General features: G+C 39.2%; 1 protein-coding gene across 27 annotated transcripts in view; it reads right to left on the bottom strand.

Moving 5' to 3' along the window:
• Positions 1-17,545, bottom strand: part of CACNA1D (calcium voltage-gated channel subunit alpha1 D) — a 190,365-nt gene that overhangs the window by 24,095 nt on the left and 148,725 nt on the right. For all 27 annotated transcript variants that reach the window (XM_028719053.2, XM_028719033.2, XM_077924918.1 and 24 more), the window contains 7 exons: positions 17,280-17,371; positions 14,571-14,730; positions 14,052-14,179; positions 13,837-13,933; positions 12,378-12,480; positions 10,039-10,140; positions 5,597-5,727 (listed from right to left, as the gene is read on the bottom strand). In XM_028719053.2, the coding sequence (XP_028574886.2) occupies positions 5,597-5,727; positions 10,039-10,140; positions 12,378-12,480; positions 13,837-13,933; positions 14,052-14,179; positions 14,571-14,730; positions 17,280-17,371 (813 nt within the window). The remainder of the gene's footprint in view (positions 1-5,596; positions 5,728-10,038; positions 10,141-12,377; positions 12,481-13,836; positions 13,934-14,051; positions 14,180-14,570; positions 14,731-17,279; positions 17,372-17,545) is intronic.

Here is a 17,545-nt window from a genome sequence, read left to right as displayed (position 1 = left end):
GGTCTACTCTGAGTAAAATTTAGTTGACTACTGCCCTTTATTTTTGTAGTGTGTTCTCAAGAAAGAATGTAATGACATAGTTGTTTTTGAAGAAGTTGTAATTTGATTTATATTATCAACCATAAACCATGTATTAATTGTACTTTGGAGAAACATGAAACTTCATTTAGTGGCAGAGAAGCATAGTCGTTCATCCACACAGCATCAAACAGATTGTTTTCATATGGATCAGTAGTTACATTTTTTGGTGGTTTAACAGGCCACAAATCTAACTTTTGTATAAAAGTTGTGGCCTAAATCGCAGTATTTTTTAGAGGTCTAGACTTCTTGTATTGCAACTAGCAAATTTCCATGATGTTTCAGTTTTCATTTGACTGTCTAAGAAACTTTACCTCACAGCTAAATTTGTGTGTGTGTGTGTGTGTGTGTGTGTGAGAGAGAGAGAGAGAGAGAGAGAGAGAGAGAGAGAGAGAGAGACAGACAGACAGACAGACAGACAGACAGACATGATATCACCAACTTCTCGATATAGGAACCAATAAATACTGAACTACAGAGAGCAATTCATCTATATTCAGAAAATGCAACTCCCTTCACAAAAGATTCCATCAAATAAATAGTTCAACCCAAACTAATTTTAACATGTTCTTGCTGCAACTGATTTTCTAAAAAGGAAACTATAGCCATCAAGTGCTTTTCAATCCTTATCTACTTCCAACCCTTATCTTGATACTGAAGACAAATGGCAGACACTCTAAAATTAGTTTCTGAGATCTCTGTGATTGGAACTAACTTTTATTCAAATGTCTCATGCTATTGGCCCTGCAACCTTCTGGGGTCTGGAGAAGGCCATGCCAGGGGCCATAACAAGCATTAGATCTCCCTGACATAAGGTGGAGGAGGCACAACCTTGGAGACAGAGATCCTGTGTTGGATGCTTCTTCTCCCCATCACAGAAAATTCTGTGGTCCTTGCTCTTGTGTATGGCCCAAAAAGGGGGTACGCCCTGGGTGGGTTAGGGGAAAGTGCGGATCCAAAAGATCCATAGCCTTCCCTTTCCCAATAGGCCCCCAAATCAGGGAGAAAACTATACTTACTAACTATACAATACCACTAGAGTTGTATTGAAATACTTCTTGGAAGTAGGAGGATAGAAGAACACAGCAGCTCTGCTCTGCCCATCTTCCTGCCTGCAAGATGTTGCTTGTGGTGGTTTAGTCACTTTCAGTTCTATCTCGCACACTGAACTTATGGTTGCAGCCTTAAAGGCCTAGTCTAGACATAATACTTAACCATTGGTAAACATGGGCCATGGTTTGTTCCCTTAATCCTGGCTAAGATCTCAAACATACAGTGACTCCATGGCTTAACTTGCTGACTTAAGACAAAGGGTAAGGAAGTGCCTTAAACATAAGCCCTATTCATGTGTTCTGAAAGCCAGGAAAACAACATGTGAGGGTGTGGGAAACATACGTATATTACCTTCACCCTATCCCTGTAATTCTATTCCAGCTGAGTTACTGTATTTTTGTTGACAGTTGATCTACGTTTTGCAGTTGTCATTATGGTTATATTTTCTCCAGAACTTTGTTATTTGAAACTACACTACCTGAAACTTCCTTATGGCGTTGACGGGCATGTAGTTTTGCATGTGCTATTGCAATGTACGTAAAGGTTTTTTGCAGCTATAGTTCACAGAACAGGGAAGTGGCTGGCCCTTCACCACAAACTAGTTTCAGCTCTGGGGATTCCCCACCTCTCAAAGAGCTTCGTTGAGAAAATCCACCTCCACTTCAGGCCCAGTCTTCCTATTGGTCTGTTAATATATTCTGAGTACCACAACCTGCATTTCTTGGCATGCCCCCCCCCCATTGACAGTGGCTTGGTCTCCTTATGGCTTTGGGGATTTCCCCCCGGTTTCTGATGTTGGGTCTTCCCACAGCATAAAGAGCAGCAGACATTTCAACCCACGCATATCCCTGATTTTGATCAGTCTGCTGCTAGACAACAGGTGATCCAGTGCTGATAAAGCTCACCACTAGCAGCAGCATACTGAAGCATCTCTTATAATCAATGAACATTAAAAAGCACAGAATACTTAGAAGAGCTCCACAAATATTATTGCTTGTATGCATGGGAAATAACAGTACACAATGAAACACAAACTTTCAAATCCAGCAATGGGCCTTCTTCAGGCATTCTGACACCATGCTAAGTAAAGACGTGAGGGGAACTATGGGGACAGGCATGCCAGTTCTGCCCTCCATTTTTCCTGTTGTCCTCTGTAAATTGGACGGTGAATGTTGGAAGTATTGGGCCTCCTGTACCTATGTGTTTTAGAACCCTGGTAGTTCCTGGTTTACCACAAATGAGCCTATTTGGACTGTGTGCTAGTATATGGATGAAACAAACCACAATCCCTGGCTTAACAGAGCTCATGGTTTGTTTTGCTCCAAAAAACCATGATCAGTAATCAAAAGAATAAAATAAAATCTTGCCTACAGATTGTGTTCTTTGGGGGAGGAAAACAAACAACAGTCCTAACCCTAAGCTATGGATAATGGTTTGTTTAACGCAGCAAGCCATGGTTTCTGGCTTACCATGCCATGTCAACGTGGCTACTAAGTAGAAACACTAAGACTCATAACACATAAAATGTTTCAGGATGCCATGCACCTTTAGCAGTTACAACCAGTTTGGTTATGCACACTCCTTCACGGTAGTAAGAAACAGAGTAAGAGGCAGCAAAGACCTTTGTATATGAACTTTGTATATGAATATTCTGTATGACATTTGAGATCTTTATATGTGAACTTTGCTATATGACATCTGAGAAGGTTTTCTGTAACTGAAACTATTGCTGTTTTACAACTGGAAGAGTTTGGCAATCAGCCACAGAGCTTGGGGTAGGGTTAATGATAAACTGCAGTCATCCAATCAATCTTCTTCCTAAGATCCATGATGAAATCTTCAATTTAGCTCACATTTGCTTGAAAAAATATTACTCAAGGTATTTACGTCAAAATAACATTTTAACATCCATGTGGTCCTGCAGGTCCAATAGGGGTGGGAGAAGAGATCTGTAGTTCTCAAACTCTGTAATAGCGAACCTCACTAAATCAAACACAATAAAGGAGCCACTCCTCCATACACAAATATATATCCACACAGAGAATGCTTCAGCTGACGTCCAGCATTCTGAAGCACGCACCCTGATTTTGCTCCTCTGTTGCACTAAGTGGAGGGTGTGGAGTGAGCACATCACAGAAAGGATAGAAAGAATTCGGGAAACAGGTTGTAGCAACAAAAACCTAACTTCTCAGTAAAAGCCAGTGTGCTTTTACATGATATCTGAGCATATGATGGGAGGAGATGAAACCAAGGTAGTAAAAGACACCAAGGAACAGTTATTTGAAGTTTTTTTCCACATTAGTACCAAAAAAAGAGTACCCAGTGAAGCTGCTGTAGAGCAAGCCAGACAAAGTAAAAGAAACTGGTTTTCCAAAGAGCATCGCTCTGGACAATGCTGTAACTGACAGTGTCATCCAGCTATCTCGTTCCATCTGCACAAGCGTTTCTTCCTGTGTAATGCAGCTCCCCCCCCCTTTCCTCACCCTGCATGTTCCCTGTGCCTTCCCAAAATCTGCTCCGGAGGGCTGGGGGAAAACTGCTAGTACAGATGTGAAAGGAAGGGGAGGGGAAGTTCCATTGTGCAAGTGGAAATCCTTGTATTGTTAGAACGTACCGTATTTTTTGCTCCATAGGGCGCACTGGACCATAGCGTGCACCTAGTTTATAGGGGGGGGGGATAAATAAATAAATAAATTTCCCCGCTTGCTGTTTTGGCTTCGTGTTTACCCACGGGGCTGGGGTGGGGGAAGCCCGAGCTTCCCCCAACCCCAGCCCCCAGAACAGGTCCAGGAGCGGCGGCAAGATTGTGCGCAACCTCGCCGCCGCTCCCGGAGCTTGCGGGGCTGGGGGCAGGGGAAGCCCGAGCTTCCCCCAACCCCAGCCCCCAGAACAGGCTGCTATCCGCAAGCCTTCGGAGCCCGGCAGGAACTCCCACCGTGCTCAGAAGGCTTGCAGATAGCTGCCTGAAGCCTGGAAAGCGAGAGGGGTCAGTGCGCACCGACCCCTCTCGCTCTCCGGGCTTCAGTGAAAGCCTGCATTCGCTCCATAGGACGCACACACATTTCCCCTTCGTTTTTGGAGGGGAAAAAGTGCGTCCTATAGAGCGAAAAATACGGTAAGTTGAATACTGGTGTGAGTTTGAGTATCAACAGCTCTTAGGGGAGGTGACCTTGGGCAATCACCCTAATGCTGATGATGCCTCTAGTCTAACTTGTGAATGGTTTGAGGCATAGAGCAGATTGAAAAGGCCAATTTATGCTTAGGGTCCCTGTGGTATTCAAAACATTCAAAGGTACAGAAATTCATCAGACGCAGGTCTATGTATATGACCCAGTATACTGCACCTTTCTAGCTCTTCTGGCTTGGAGAAAACCATCATAATATCTTGCTAGTTTCTACCTCAAACTTAATACAGAGAAGCCTCTCTCTCTCTGTGTATGTGTGTGTGTGTGTGTGTGTGTATGTGTGTCTGCTTGCCACTTACATAGTGAAGTTTATCCTAGTGGCATGTATGTATTATGTCTAAAAGTGCTTAAACTGTTAGGGGGAAAGTTTGATCTTTTGAGATTGTGGGTTAAAAAGCAGAATGGCTTGAAATGGTTCTCACTAGCTCTGAGAGATCAGCACTCTACAAAACAAACAAAATCACAGAGTACTTTGTCCCACAGAACTCCAGTGTTGATGCAACATGGACTTGACAGATGTTATTCTAAACTATTCTCTGAAAATAAGGCTCCAAGTAGAAGCCTTTTCACTTCCCTATCCTCTGCTGAACATAAATGGGATTCTAATAAGCACTTAATATTCATATGCCACCTACCTGCTTGTACTGATATGAAAATGCTTATTTTTACACCCACCCACCCATACCAGTGTTCCTGGGAAACTGTATTTATTCATTCCTAAACACGTTGCATGGTGGTGCTAATAAGAATAGGGTGTCCCCCCCTCTCAGCTTTTTCAGTCTGTTATTGCTGTCCAGATGAAGCATTCTAACACGTACTGCAAATGCTTTGAATATAGAATCATTGTATTTTGAGACATTTGCTTTCAGGGGGAGATAACGTTCAAACCACTTTGACTCTACTTACAGTGTGTGCCTCTGACTCTCTGCTTTTCAGATCTTAGGATATTCGGAGAAAGAAGGGGCTTGTGCAGAGTAGTATGAAATAAAATAGTCAACCAAAAGTTTGCGTTTTCAAGAGCTGCTTAACTCCCCACTTTACAATTTCTACTTGAAAACATTATAGAGCTTCTGCTACCAGTTGCTACTTCTTTAAAAAAAAAAAAAAGGCTTTGTACACTTACCTTGTAATATACAGAACAATATTGTTTACTCCTTTTAATGGCGGAAGACCCCAAAATTTCTCAATAAAATACAGTCCTTGTGGCACCCACAGTCATTTACCTGTTGTTATCAACAAACTTGCAACATGGTTAGTTAAAGTGTAGAAAACAAAATCACCTGTAGTGCAATTGTGGTGTTCTTTGCAGGATGTTTCCCCACCAGTCCTTGTTCTTTCCGTTTCTTGAATTTCCTAAAGTAGTCCTGTATCAGGAAGGTGGCATAGAACTTCCCCACGGTTACCTCATCATCTAAATGAACAGACCAGACAGATCTCTCCCAAGTCAGCACATTTCATTAGTAGCCAATATATACTCTTATCCAAATCAGGGGAAAAATGTGACAGTGCCATTGGCACAAGGGTTTTTGTTGTTGTTGTTGTTGCTGATAATAAGGCAGACTAAATCTAGCATAAAGCAGTTTTAGCAGGCAAACAAGGCTAGGCAGTAGAAGCAGTTGATAGGTGAACTATTTCCTAAGAAAGGAAAAGATGCTAATTTATTAAAGTTCAAAGAGGTAAGATTATCTTTTAAAATGCAAATGTCTACATGACTCTGAAAATGCAAACTTTGATCAGTTTGAACCAGAGTGTTATAAAAACTATAATATGAGGAGGGCCTTTTCATATTTGCTGCCTTTCAAGTAAATTATCACCATAGTGAATTCAAATATATCTAATTATTATTGTTTCTGTCTGACCTATTAAAGTGGCATATAAATTATCTCACTCCCTCAACACCTAGCAGGCAATGTTCATATTAAGTAATATATCAGGCATTAGAAACCAGAGTTTGGGGGCAAACCCTGGAGACTAAATTTGGTAAACTTTCACCTGAGAGTCCAGTTTGGTAGTCTTTTAGGAGAGAATTTAATACTCTTTTTTTGGCAGTAATTGGTTCCAAAATAACAGCAAAGATAGAACGTAACTCTATCTTAGATAATTAATAAGGCAGGTAAATTGTGAAGCGTTCATATCAAGACTAAATGTTATTACAGATGCTATCCAGCATGCATTAGCTTTTACATTTATCTGACAGTATTAGTACTGCTAGGTTATTTTAAAAAGACAAAACACAATGAGCGGACATTGTTAATTATTGAACTATATTTGCGATTATTGGCAATTTAGTGAAATATCTTTTAGTAGTTTCCTTTTATTAGAACAGTTCCAAAACAGAACATTGTGTTTCTTTTCCTTGTATTTTGTACTGGTTTAAGGAGGGAGGAGGAAAAAAGCCATGGGTAGTGCAATCCTATATATATCTACTCAGAAGTAAGCCCAACTGAATTGAAAGAGACTTAATGCCAGATAAGGATATATACAATGGCACAGCACTTCACTGGAATATATGTGGTCTCTTCCAACTCTATGATTCTATGTTTTTAAAATGTCAGTTTCAATTACCTATGTCTATCAGCTATGGATTTTATATTTAAAAGAGGTTTCTGTGTCAAAACTAATCCATTTGCATTACCTGCAATTCCAAATGATTCAATTGTAGATAGCTTTAAACAATAAGCCCTGAAACTGACCATATACCAGAACAGGTAAGGCCTGATAGGATTTGGTGTGGTATGTGTTATGTTAGAAGATGTTAAAGGATATCTTATGAAAGAAAACAAGAAACAAAAAGATTTGAAGTAGCTTGGTTGGGAGCCCTGTCTGTTCCATTCCGACTCTTAAATAGGATCATTGAGCCTGCTCTCACCATGTAACAAATGCCTTATTAAAGGATACATGGTCTATAAACCTCCACTGATTACAATGCAAGTTTAGGGGCTTCAGTACTCAGGATCAAGTCTTAAAAGCTGGGAGGGAAGACCAACAAGCTTTTTTGTTAGCCAAAACTGCAATCTTGTAAGTTAAATAAGCGTAAGATGTGAGTTATCTGTGCCATAAGTTGGGGTGGAGGTTGCACCATATATGCATGTGTAAATGTGGGCATACACACAATTCACATCTGCAAAGCAGCTTTCTTTGTTTGCAGGTTCCTGGATGTGGTTAAAAAGCTAGGTGCAAAAGGGACACACCCACAATATATTTCATGGACAGCCATGGGTACAAAATCTGTCCAGACTTTTGAGAAAGACAAACATAACTAGATATGTGAAGGAAAGCCGTGGAGCAGAAGTGATCATGCTTTAAACAGAGTGGAAATCAACGTAAAAGAAAAACCCAAGGGAACGAATTTCAGCAAAACAAGTTTGGGGAGAAGACAGGAGGGTGGCAGATGGGCTTCAGTGGCCTCTGAAGGTTAAAGAATGGGGAATTTAGATAAAACCTTGGGGTAAAAGAAAGGAATCTGTACTTAAGTGACTTTTCTTCCTGTTTCCATCATTTATTAGCAGTGTTAATTAATCAGTGTTAAACTGAACCTGAGGATTTGCAAGTAATTTGACATTTTAAACCTCTTGGCAATTATGAGTAAATTAAGGAAATGGGTTTACGGTCAGTAATGATTAATCTTGCTAGATTCATTATTCCTTTATTAAGTCTGCTTACCACAAAAAAAACAGGGATTTGGCTTTTTCTTAGCTATAACATCCTGTTTGAGAGATAATACTTAAGTGAATGCAGGAATCTGACCTATCATGTAAGTTTGTGAAAAACCCATAGTTTATATAATGCATTTCTTTATAATCCTGGAACCTTTGCAGTACATTAAAAATTAAATAAATTTAATTTATTTATTTAGGAGTATTTACACTTCTCCTACTAACCAAAATTCTTAAAGTCTTCTTCACATTGTTGTTTACTTTGCAGCTTTCCTATCTTGTGTTTTTAATAAAACATTACATTTCCATGTATGTTTTCCTGTATGTCAACTTCCAGGCATGAATAGTTGCAAAAATGTCTATTCCCTTTTCACTGAAATTTGCCTAAAGCTGTGAAAGACTTCCTCTTTGGCAGTGTTCTGTTTTCTGCATTTTAGTGGAATTATCTATTCTTTTTCTCTAGACAAGTTCACTGCACTTTGTTGTCTATGCAAATGGAAAATCAATATTCACTTTGAAAGCAGCAATGAAATGGAGCTGAACCTTTAATTGCACTCTGTAGAGGAAAATGTATTATGGTTTATTCTCTAGATGCACACTCAACAAATGCTCTCCATGTGCTTAATTTAGGAAGGCACGGCTCGCTATTCTGAAGCATGTGTCTGTATTTCAATAAAAAGAAGGGGAATCAAGTTGACCCGAGGCAACACTAATTCCATGCCACCACCCTAAAACAGAATTGCTTCAGAATATTCTGAAAAGACTGATAGTTGAAAGGAATAGAGGCTGCAGAAAAAGCTCAAGCACATAGTTACAACAATAACAAAGCAATTAATCTAGGCCATGCAAGCACTCAGGTGTAAGGTTAGAAAAGAGCAGAGTAGTTTTAAATGTGCAGTATCGGTTTTCTCTTGACAGCTCAATTTCCCTAGATATGATTTGACATCATCCCATCTGTAGTCTGAGCTGCCAGTTGCAAGTGGCTCTTCCAGCAACAAAGCAAACACTCCTTCTTGCGCCATGCTGAAGAGTTGGACAGCCAGTATTGCTCTCTTTCCCCTAGAGACTGGGAATGTCAACCTTCAGAGAGAGATCAGCTTCTACCACTCGAAGTGAACTTAGGGTCACTTCCATTCCTGAGCCAAAACCATATTGAAAGCTGGGTTAGCACTATGAAAGTACAGTAAGCTATAAAAGAAGCCACATAATGAACTGAAATGGATGTCTGGGATAGGACTGATATGGATTGCACTATGCAACAGATTCTGCACTTTTAAAACATGAAAAGCAAGTCAAAACATCACTTACAGTCAAAAGTTCCATCATTATTTTATACTGAAGAGAAATATATCTTGGTGTATATGTTTCATATATAGAATTGCATATTATAAAATCTTGGCTATGCTGTTTTCTGACAATTAATAATAGCTTACCTAGTTAGTTCTAGCTTATATATTAAAATTAGAAGACTAATTCTGTACCCTGTACATCCTGATTAACTTGGTTATATTTAACTGTTTTGGGGTTTTTTGGAGGAGGGAAATGGGCTATATTCAGTCTATATTCACTGTTTACCATAAAAAGTTCATTCTCTCTCTCTCTCTATATATATATATACATTATAAAAAATGGCACACAATTGTCCACTGATCTAGTGCAAATTTGGACTAACTTCATTACCTGCAGATAGCATAATCAAAAAGGATGTTCAATAATAAAAATAAGAGCAGAACATAGGCTCTATTAATTTAGCAGTACATTATATTGAAACCTGTAAACTGAAATGTTTACACATAAATAATTTACAATCACAATATTTAGAATTTTTTCAAATGTTATCTTCCTAAAATAAATGTTTATATTTCTATTTAATAGAGATACGCTTTTACAACATTAATTAGCAAATAAGCATCTAAAATATTTAATGAATGCTTTTGCATTTTATAATTTAATTTATCATTTAATTAACACTATTATTCTGATTTTAGTGCCATGGTATTTTTTTCAAAATTGTATCCATATGTAAGCATTGAAAATGTAGAAATGTATGAGATCATCTCACTAACCACCAGCGGGGGGAACAACTTGGTCAAGAAGCTTCATGCTAGTTTTCTTCCAGATTTTCTTTATAACTGCCCTGAGTTCTTCATTTGCTTGCTCTAAGTTTCCTGAAAAGAGAGGGGAACAAGAGAGAGAAGGCAGGCAGGCCAAATTTGAAAATGTTAAATTTAATTCTGGGAATAGTAATTCAAAAAGTAATTCCATTTCATTCTGCTGTGATCAGACTGTGCTAAAATGGAGACAAGGGCTCTCACAAACATCCTATGAAAAGCATTTACTGGGGAGAAAACATTTGTAGTCAGGTAAGGAAGATTACCCTCACTGTAACTTTCCTTTGTGATGTCATCACATCACAAACTTTCATTGGCCACATCAGGGAGTATATTCAGAGTGAAGACAGTGCCTTTATGATTTGTTCTTCTGACATTCTGTGAGTACAGTGGAACTTCCCATCCTTCTCCTTCACTCCTCGGAAGAAGTGATCTGCTCTGTAGGTTCCCCCAATCCCCTGGAGCAGTTATGTGGATGGTGTGTACAGATTTAGGGGCAAATGTGAACAGGGGATGAACAGCATGCAGAAAAGGATACAAATGTGGGTTTACATGTTAAGTTTACGGCATGTAATGCCTTAAGAGAAAACATAATGAAAATGATTTACAGGTGGTACATGACCCCAGTCAAGCTTGCAAAAATTTACCATTCACCCAATAATAAATGCTGGAAATGTAATGAGACTGAAGGTACTTTTTATCACCTTTGGTGGACCTGCCCGAAGATTAAAGCCTTTTGGGAAATGATCTATAATGAAATCAAGAAAGTTCTTAAGTGGACTTTTCCTAAGAAACCTGAGGCTCTTCTCTTGGGCATGGTTGGCCAATTGGTGTCAAGGAAGGATAGGACGTTTTTCATGTATGCCACTACAGCAGCAAGAATTCTTCTGGCAAAGTATTGGAAGACACAAGAACTACCCACTCTGGAAGAATGGCAGACGAAGGTGATTGACTATATGGGACTGGCAGAGATGACCGGCAGAATCCGTGACCAGGGGAAAGAGACAGTGGAAGAAGACTGGAAGAAATTTAAAATATATCTTAAAAATTGCTGTAAAATTGAGGAGTGTTAAGATGTTAAGGAACTAAGAAATAGAGATTGCAGCTGTAATCAATAAGTTAAAGAAAAAAGAATCTAATGAAAGTGACTTAAATAATTAATTAATTGGAGGAGTTGCTGAAGAAATGTAAAACAAGGATGCAGAAAAGGGGAGGTATGGGGAAGTCCGGGAAGTAAGGTGTATGAAAATAAGATTATGAAATTATACATGTTTATATGTTTGTATGTTTTTGTTTTGTGTATTGTTTGTTTTTATTATGTGCTTGGAAAATCAATAAAAAATTATTATAAAAAAAACAAAAAAAAACAAATGTGGGTTTACATGAAACCCCTCCTTTCCCCAAAAGCCTCTCCTTTTGTTTCAGAAAATTTTGTGGGCGGAAATAGAAAAATTTCCTATTTCTTAGGAAAAGTAGAGTGTAGATTCAGAAAGTCATCTGGAAACTCCAAATTCAGTTAGCAATGTTTCACCAAGTGTAAAATTTTCTCTGAAAATTATTTCGCTGTTTGTGATGAAGGAAAAGCCAATGTGCTGAAGGAATGATCCTCATCAGAATTACTGACCTAACAGTGCTTAAAGATCGAGAAAGACAGAGGTCCGACTTCTGTAAAGAAAGTTTACATTTGCACAAAAATTGTAGAACCCAGACAAGATGGATGGTACAGAAATGCAGTCAGCAGTACTGTATAGTTAGGGGCTAATAATATTTCTTAGACATCAGAGGAGAAGCAACAAGATAATTTTGACAGTCCAAGGCAGGTTTCCCTTATAATGCTTTTGAGAGCAAAGGAAAATATCCCCCCCCCCCAAGCTTGGGATATATGGCAAGTAACTCACCTGGGAACACTTAGAAGAACTGTCTGTACAACTTTTCATGTTTGGGAAATCTTAATGGGGTGGTCACCAGCTACAGTGGTACCTTGGTTTACAAACATAATCCGTTCCGGAGGTCTGGTTGTAAACCAAAACAAGTTGTAACCCAAGGCGTGCTTTCGCCAGTGGGTCCTCCCCCCCCCCCAATGGGTTGTAGTCCAAAAAAAACAACAACATGTGTTGTAATCCAAAAAAAGGGACACACAATTCTGGGTGTGATGTGGTTTTAATCCAAAATGGTTGTAATCCAAAGCGGTTGCAAACCAAGGTACCACTTTATATGAGATTCTCAGTACAATGCAATAATGTAAGAAGGAAAAATTTAAAAAGCACTTGGAAATATGTATCTTATTCTCTTACCTTCTGTTTTAATCTTCAGGGCGGTTCTTACTAAAGCAAATAAAGTAGCATTGAACATAACCGTTCCATCGCTGTTTAGGGGCATGTTCATGGCTACCAACCTCTGCAGATGTTCAGAAATAAACAAATACAAAGGACTTTCAGTGCAAGACACTGAAAAAAATATATATACCCAATACATGTGTCCATTCATATGTATATGTGTAAAATACATATATATGAAAACTGGATAAAATGCATAGGAGACAAAATAAGTCAACATGACATTGTCCCTAACTTAGCAAAATCTACCAGAGGCTTATCCTACGGCTGTGTCACTAGAAAAAAATTCTGCCTGATCCTCAAAATCTATTGTAGACACTATGTGGTATATGTGCAACACAAAAATTAGAATGTTAAAATAGCTGGTATCCTATGGTTTTACACATTTAATTAATACTTGGCATGAATATTTGGGGAATATCTGGCACAATACAGCCAACATTAAGCAAGTCCCATTGCTTTAAACTTTGGTGATTCCTTTTCAACTCTTTCAGCAAAACCAATGAGCTCTAAATGTACTCTAATAATTTGGCAGCATACTTTTGGCCTACACGCTTATCTATTACCAAACTGCCCAAAATACAAGTATTTGGGTCTGGAGTAAAGATAAAAGGTGACTTCACATAGATGACTCTGGATCCTTTGATCTGAAATGCCCATGCTTTCATTGTAAGTCTTGTTCCAAGTAGCCCCATCTAATAATGCAGGTCCTATTTATCTTGCTTGTTCCAAAACCATCTTATTTAACAGATTCTGGGTTAAACCAAAGGGTGCTAGTTCTCTTCATTATGTCCTCCTTGTGGGCGGTTGAAGGACATTTGTCTTGTCTTAGCTGGTGGCAGAATTCCACTCTGCAAGGACTTCTGAACTGACTCAGTACGGCATTTTTTATTTTTTTTTAGCTGCTGAAGCATGACAGCTTGATGTAGCACCAAACCACTGCGTGGCATTGTGTCTGAACCAGCGCATTACAACAAGACAAATATTATACAGAAACGTAATGGCATCATAAACAAATGTATGCCGTATGCTGCATTCCTCCAAGAAGCAACAGCAGGCACCATTATTCATGAAAATATGTTGGAAGGTTCTACATGCATAGCATAGCTTCGGCTAGACAGGTACAGATGGGGATTGTTTACTTCCTCGTCAAAGCTGGCGAGCAAAGAATGACAATATAGCTTTGCTGCACCTATAATCTCTTCTGCTACCACTCACAGCCACATTTTGTTCTAAATCAGTGAGTCAAGACAAAGAACAGGAAGTTCTGGTTTCTATTAGATTGAAAGGAGCCTGTGGCTATAATTCATTGAATCAGGCGCCTTGAATTTACAGCCATCTCTGCACTAGCAAATGATATTAAACAGAAGTACTGACACAATAAAGAGCAAATGCTCTGAAAGAGAGAAAAGCCTACCTTACATGCAACTCTGTGGGGGCATAATTTACCAAAGCCAAGTGGAGGCTGTATGCGCCGCAACAAGGTAACAACATCAAGGTGTTTTATCCTCCCCCTATGAAAAAGGTATAGTATTAATAAAATAGTTTCACCTGCCTTTAAGTTACCCTCTTGTTTTTGGTTCTTTGGCTCCTTAGTAGGCACACACGGCAGCACAATGGTGTCTAACTTACTTTGCTTCAGGATCATATTCTGACCATATTCTTTTAAATTCATCTAGATGATGAGGACCAAGAATAGACCAGTCGCGCGTCAGATAATCAAAGTTGTCCATGATGACAGCCACAAACAGGTTGATAATCTTAAAAAGAATTGAACGAATTATTTAATTACATTTATATTCATATGAAAAATGCAAATTATTAATATCCCAGAATGTGTGTGCACAGAAATGTGTGTGAAAATTTTAAATACATATATCAAATTATAGATGGGGATTCAATGTGTGTGAACGAAAATATACATATATACATACACACACACACACACACACACACACACACATCAAATTATAGTCAGGAATTAAATGTCATGCTAAGGTGATCATTCCACCAGGCAAACATTTTGGCTTGCCAGATGGAGCAATCTCCCCCTCCCCCCCACCACCACCACGTGCTGTTTCAAGGGGTCTAAGGTCGTATTCTTTGCTGTCCAATCATAGTGCTTAAGGATGTTCCAGCTTCTGGACTCACCAAAAAAGCACACAACATATAGAAACTGATGAAATAAATAATGGCAAAATTGCTTCCACATGTGAATTCTTCTCCTGGGTTAAAATCAGACTCTGGATCACATCGCTTTCCTGGCATGCAGGCCAACATGATCTCCTGCCAAGCCTCTCCTGTTGCGCACCTTTAATTTGGAATAAAGCATGACAAAATGAATCAAATGGTATTCTTTCAATTAGAATGATACTGTTGTTGTTTTTATTTGTTAAATAAAGGAGTGCACAGTGTAGAGGGTTCGTGTATGTATAAGAGCACTAGAGGTTGAGCATGCAGTCCCATCACCCTATCCCAGCAACCTCTCATCTCCTTGGATTGATGCAATATAGTGCATCCATGTCACGGGCTGTCTTAGCACAGGGCTACCCCAAGGCTTTTGCTACCTGAGGACAAAGGCAACAGGCCCTCCCTCCCTCCCTCTGAATACACTTCTTATTTTCCTAGCTGTTAAAAATGTCCCCACTTTCTATGTAGTTTCAGTACAACTGGAAGGGGAATAATTTATCTGATAAAAATAAACAAATGCTTTTAAAAACACTATCTGAGAACAAATTGGTAAGCTTCTGCCATGTATGCAAGTATGTATATATGTATGCATATATATCTTTCACTAATGTTAGAAAGGATTTACTTTCATTTGCTTTCCAGGGCAGTTGCTATATTGGTATTATAGTACCAAAAACCCGTATGCATTATTCTTATTCTTATTATTACTAGTTTTGTATGTTTATTTGAGCGTAATCAGTGGAACCAGTGGTTTCAAATTACAAGAGAGGAGATTCTGATAAAACATTAGGGAAAACTTTCTGAAGCTAAGAGCTACTCAAACAAGCTTCCTTGGTAGGTAGTGGACTTTACTTCACAGGGAGGTTTTTAAACAGTGTTTGGCTGGCCATCTGTCAGGCTTTCTTTTGCTGTGATTCCTGCATTGAAGGGGGTTGGACTAGATAGTTCTTGGGATCCCCCTCCCAACCCTACAATTATGTGAAGCAAGCCCATCACGTAAGATGAGGCTTGCATCTGAATAGAGCTGCAAAAGATTGGGAATTAAAATGGGGGAAATTGGAATAAGCATAGTCTTTATTCCCAATCAGTTAATCCAGTGCTCTTTTGTCTTTGACTCCATCCATCATTAGCTTTGGTTCTGCCCATAAATCACCCCACAGAGAATGTGGTCTTTGACAGAAAGGAGGTAGCCCACCACTACTGTTGTTGTCATTGTTATTAAATTTGTTACATCACTTTATCTTGCCCAAGACAACCCAAAGACACTTAAAACCAACCAACCAACCAACCAACCAACCAACCAACCAAAAAACCAAAAAACCCACATGGCTACATTAATACCAGGGTGAGGGGAATGAAATACATTAAAAACATCCCACCCACTTCTAAAAGGCCACAGACAATTAAAGGTCAAAGAGGAGACCGTCTTCAATGGCAGACCCACCCCCACAGCAGTCATTCTGAGGGTGATGCTTGGGGAGTACTATTCGACCCTGTGGAGCCTTCAATGTGGGGTTCCTTGGGGTTTGGGTTTATCCTCCATGCTGTTTAACATCTACATGAAACCGCTGAGCGGGGTTCCTCTCACACACAGGGATGCATGGAATGGAAAATTCCAGCAAGTGCATGTTGCCTGTCATCGTACTATTGTGACTGAAAGAGCAGCACCTTCTGACATTCTCCCTTCCATAACTATGGATTAATGTTTAACCAGAAATAAATGAATGTTTTGGAACTTCAGTCATAGTAATAGTGTTTTATGTGACAGTATTGTAAAGGTGCCAACATTCCTGTTCTTCTTATTGCAAGGATGCAGGCGTTAAAAAGAGTGCCTACAACATTGCTAGTACACTGGGATAATTTAAAGCAAGCTCATATACTCAGGGTGGTTTTTTTTACATTTCACTGTCTAGGTGTGTTATGTTACATGCAGGGAGGAGGATAGCAGAATTAACACGGTAGAAGGGAAGAAGGGTAGGGAAGAACAGACAGCCTGGCAGGCAAAGAGAAAGCAGCACCAAGGCAAGGCTGGAGTCTGGTTATTGTCAAGGCAAAGATCCATTCCAGATCTGGAAACTTTTTGGGCCAAGGTTAGATCAGGAAGAACCAATAGGTATCCTGGAGAGGGGGTCAAATAGAGCCATCCTGGGACCTCAGTGGACAAGACTGCCCCTTTCTTCTTCACTCTGTACCACTGAGTGGCTCTCAAGGGACACCAGCAGAAGAGAAGACCAAACAGATCCACTTAATCTTGGATCAAGGTTCACTTACTGGCCTTTTTTCATATTTATCACACTGGAAAGTGAGCATTAACTACATTAAAAAGGAATTTTGAAAAATGAAATAAGATTAAAGAAGAAAGAGAAAGAATAATAACAAAAAACTATGCAAACAATACTAATGGTAGGCCACCATCAGTTTACATTGTGGATATAGCGACCATCAGTATATGAATCTTAAACATGTTAAGTTAATGTAAGCCCTCTAGATCTCCAAATAGCTTTCCACATGAAATTGATGCCTATGTGTAATATGTTCAAATGTCCTCAAACTATTGGGAAATAGACATTATACCTAGTTGAAACTTTAAGGAAGAATTTTAGAACCTCTGCTGTCTACCAGTTTTATAACTCAAATGTTAATTGTAACAAAACAACAGATAACATCTACCGAAAGAGAAGCAGCACCGCTTGGGGAAAAGTCTGAAAGTTGTTGTTCCTGTTAATTTGACTTCCGTCTTTCAGAGCAACTTTACCAAACACCTAAAAAAAGAAGAAAAGGACAAATGTCCATCCAATATGATTTTGTTTTATCCTCCAATAAGTCTGGTGATAAGAATATAAGAAACATCCTGTGGGGTGGGGGATAACCTAGCCCAATCTTCCCCACCCTGACAGGTTTCATATTATTTTGGACTACAGCTCCCATCACCCTTG

This window comes from Podarcis muralis, chromosome 2 (genome assembly GCF_964188315.1).
Source record: "Podarcis muralis chromosome 2, rPodMur119.hap1.1, whole genome shotgun sequence".
Taxonomy (NCBI): domain Eukaryota; kingdom Metazoa; phylum Chordata; class Lepidosauria; order Squamata; family Lacertidae; genus Podarcis; species Podarcis muralis.
This window is presented reverse-complemented; position numbering and strand designations above follow the sequence as displayed.